Genomic DNA, 3,629 nt, shown 5'->3' with positions numbered 1-3,629 from the left:
TCACTCACTTTTATTAGTTGCCAATGCAAATGCGAGTAGTGTATAAGACGATCGTATGTATTATTTGTAGATGTTTGTGATAAAGTTATGAGTATATTTTGAACGAACTAAAAGATCATTCTAAACTTAATCTGTGTCGGTATGAATGAAAAAAAAATTCAAAATTTAACAAATCTACCATACTTATTTGAAAAAAATATAGAAACAAAAGTTAAGAAGAAGATGATACATAGTAGTTGTCATATCCTATCACACTTGTTGATGCATAAGATTCATCACAACCACCTTTCAATCTATTTCCATATGAAAAAAATTTTAAATAAAAAAAATAAAAAAGAAGAGAAAGCACAAATTAATTCGATGGAGAGAAACTCTCATGACCCATGTTGTATAATATGAAAAACAGACAACAATCATACTATAAAACTATGAATATTACTTAACTAATTGAAACAAAGGAACACTACAAAATTGCCAAAAATACTACATATTGTCAAACTTTCTTGGCGATAGAGTTAGACCTGTAAACGGGTCGGATTTATTGGGTTTGGGTTGGGTTGGACCCGACCCGTTAAGCCAACGGGTCACCCGAACCCGACCCGTTAAGCTAACGGGTCACCCGTTTCACCCTTTAACACCCGTTAACAATTATTTTTATTTTTATTTTTTGCATAAAGTTTATTTTTTGTCATTAAGATTTTACTAAAATTACTAAAATATCCTCAACTAAAGGATGCTAACGGGTGTTAACGGGTCTAACGGGTTGACCCAAAGTGACCCGTTATTTAACGGGTTGTTAACAGGTTCACCCGTTAATGACCCGACCCGTTAAGCATCCACCCAAATACAAATATTAATGGGTTGGGTCGGGTCGGGTTAACGGGTTGGGTCAAAATGCCAGGCCTAGAGTTACAAAATATCCTATTTATATAGAGTTCCCCTAATCTTAAAAGAAGAGCAATCCTTTCTAATCTTACAAGAAAACCCATAAAATAATAATAAACAAAAAAAAAAGAGTGGACTTTCCAACATATGACAGATTATTTTTTCTTAATTATACAAGATATACATAACTAATATGTATAGGTTGTGATATGATATGACACATATGGTATTGCAATTGCATATGAACAAAACCAAAATTAGTATTTAAGCAAACATATCGTGTCCTCCTACACCACGAGCGATGAGTACCTCTGTTTTTCACCTCTACCAACCGATATGTAATAAACTTCAAACGCACCCAAAACACGCAGATCCAACGGTCCAGATGCGTTTGGTACCACCACGTGGAAATAATACCCCCTTAAATTACAATTAAGCCAACGAAGGCTCGAACAAGCTTCCCGTTGCTCACGCTTCTAAAGAGAAGGCCCTATTTAACCAGTCCCAATTGCTCTCTCTCTCTCCCACTCTAAACCCAAAACTCCATAAGTCGACCGAGTCGACTTACTCATTCATTCTCTCTCTCTCGCTCTCTGTTAATCACACAGAGAGATCAGACATGGATCGCAAGACTTTGTTCTTCCTAGGCTTTGTCTGCATTGTCTTCGCCGGTGTCGGGGGCCAATCTCCCCCCGCCAACCCACCCACCACTAGCACTCCTGCTCCCCCTGCCACACCCACAACTCCACCATCCAACAACCAGCCACCACCCTCTCCCCCCGCCAGCACTCCACCTCCCGCATCCACCCCTCCTCCCACGTCAGCTCCTCCTCCCGTTGCCACAGCACCGCCCCCAGTTACCACGTCTCCGCCTCCATCAACTCCTCCCCCTGTCTCAGCTCCCCCGCCGGCCACCCCACCTCCAGTCAACGCTCCTCCACCCGCAACTCCACCTCCAGCTACTCCTCCACCCGCTACTCCACCACCGGCCACACCACCACCAGCCACTCCGCCACCCGCCACTCCACCACCAGCAACACCACCACCGGCCCCTCTTGCGTCTCCGCCAGCTCAGGTACCAGCTCCAGCACCCACCGTGAAATCTCCAGCTTTGGCGCCTTCTCCCCTCGCACTGGCCCCCGGCCCACCCGCACCTCCAGTCGGAGCTCCAGCGCCGGCCCTCGATTCCGGCGCTCCGGGACCGTCATCTTCAGTTGATCAGGTACTTCTCGCGCTTCTATTTACTTACTCTATGTTTGGAGACAATGGCTAGTCTTCAACGACCAACATTTTCCCACATGGTATGCATTTTCAAGTTTTGGCTGTTAACATGCCAAATTGTATTGATCTTTGCATTTTGCATAGGCGGTTGTCAGTTGTCGATCATTTTGCAAGTCATCGTTAGATTTCACTCACAAGCATCGACGATTAACAATTTAGTTTAACCACGTACGCCTGATGATCGCTGTCAGAGACGTGGCTAAAACGCACAACTTAGCAACTGGCTCACCAATATTGAGGCAGTATATTTCTAATTAGTCTTATGAATTTTGATGTTGACGTGCAGAGTGGAGCAGAGAAGATGTGGTCGATGCAGAAGATGGTAGGAAGCTTGGTGTTTGGGTGGGCTGTCCTCAGCTTGATGCTTTAGATGAGGAGACGATCACTCTCTCTGCCCGCAGGCCTTCAAGTTATATTCTTTTTGTATTTCATCTCTTCTACCATATCTTAATTTGGTTATTTCTTCTTCTTCTGATATTATTAATATGTTAGCCCATGTTTGAATGGGACTTGATCACCACTTGTATTTGAATTTTGAGCTACATATACGCTACGATTCTGTTGAATTCTTTGGGACATTTTTAGGGGAGCTTTGTATCGATGTCACTATTGAGAGGGAACTCGTTTTAATTTGTATTGGACCTTATATATATACCTATATTCTTTTTTCAGTGCTTTATCTTTTACTTCTATTTTTTTGCAACCTCCTTCTTTCTGGTCGAAAATTCTATTCTGCTATAAGGCATTTTATTTTTACTTTAAAATGTTTAGTCGTTAAATCTTAATTATTATATATTTATCAATCTTTACTCAAAAAGATAAAGTTTTTGGTTATGCAATTGGTGGGCTCAAGGAAAAGCCCTCGTAGTGCTTATGTGGAACTTTTCTGATATTAAATCTTCTGCACCAAAAAAAGATGTGGCGTCTCTGTAGTTCGAATCACTATTTGACACGTATTAAATTTATCACAACAAAGTTAAGAAAATATAAGTTAAAAAAAAAGGATTTCTTAGAGCAACCTCCTAGGTTCCAAACTCAGGAGTCAACTTTCACGTATATGCATTCGATACACGTATCAGCTCTGGAAGAGGGAAAGGGTCACCACTACTGAGGATCTCCCTCCCTAATCTTAGATAGGTTGTATGACGGTTTTCCATGATTCATTGATGTGCTTACACAATGGGATGACAATTTCTCATTTAGAATCTGTAAAAACAAAATTTTGATCAAATCACACATCACAATATACTAGGCCTTCTAATTCTTTAAAAGTTTTATCTAAAAATTCACGATATAACTAGGAAGACGTTTCAAATACCACACATGGGTTAAACATTCGAGATTATGCAGGATTATACACAAAGGACCATTTTTGGCTCTCTTTTTTGCCCTATGTCTCCTATCCTTACAAGGTCTTCCTCCACAAGCAAGTTTTTTTGGAAAACTTCATTTATTCTAGTGTG

General features: G+C 40.9%; 1 protein-coding gene across 1 annotated transcript; it reads left to right on the top strand.

Annotated features, from left to right (window-relative positions):
• Positions 1-1,179: 1,179 nt before the first annotated feature.
• Positions 1,180-2,837, top strand: LOC103436420 (classical arabinogalactan protein 9). The gene is made up of 2 exons (XM_008374846.4): positions 1,180-2,107; positions 2,453-2,837. Exons 1-2 carry the CDS (start codon positions 1,505-1,507, stop codon positions 2,534-2,536), a joined length of 687 nt encoding a protein of 228 aa, XP_008373068.1. The 5' UTR covers positions 1,180-1,504; the 3' UTR covers positions 2,537-2,837.
• Positions 2,838-3,629: the final 792 nt, after the last annotated feature.

This window comes from Malus domestica, chromosome 05, assembly GCF_042453785.1.
Source record: "Malus domestica chromosome 05, GDT2T_hap1".
Lineage (NCBI taxonomy): Eukaryota > Viridiplantae > Streptophyta > Magnoliopsida > Rosales > Rosaceae > Malus > Malus domestica.
This window is presented reverse-complemented; position numbering and strand designations above follow the sequence as displayed.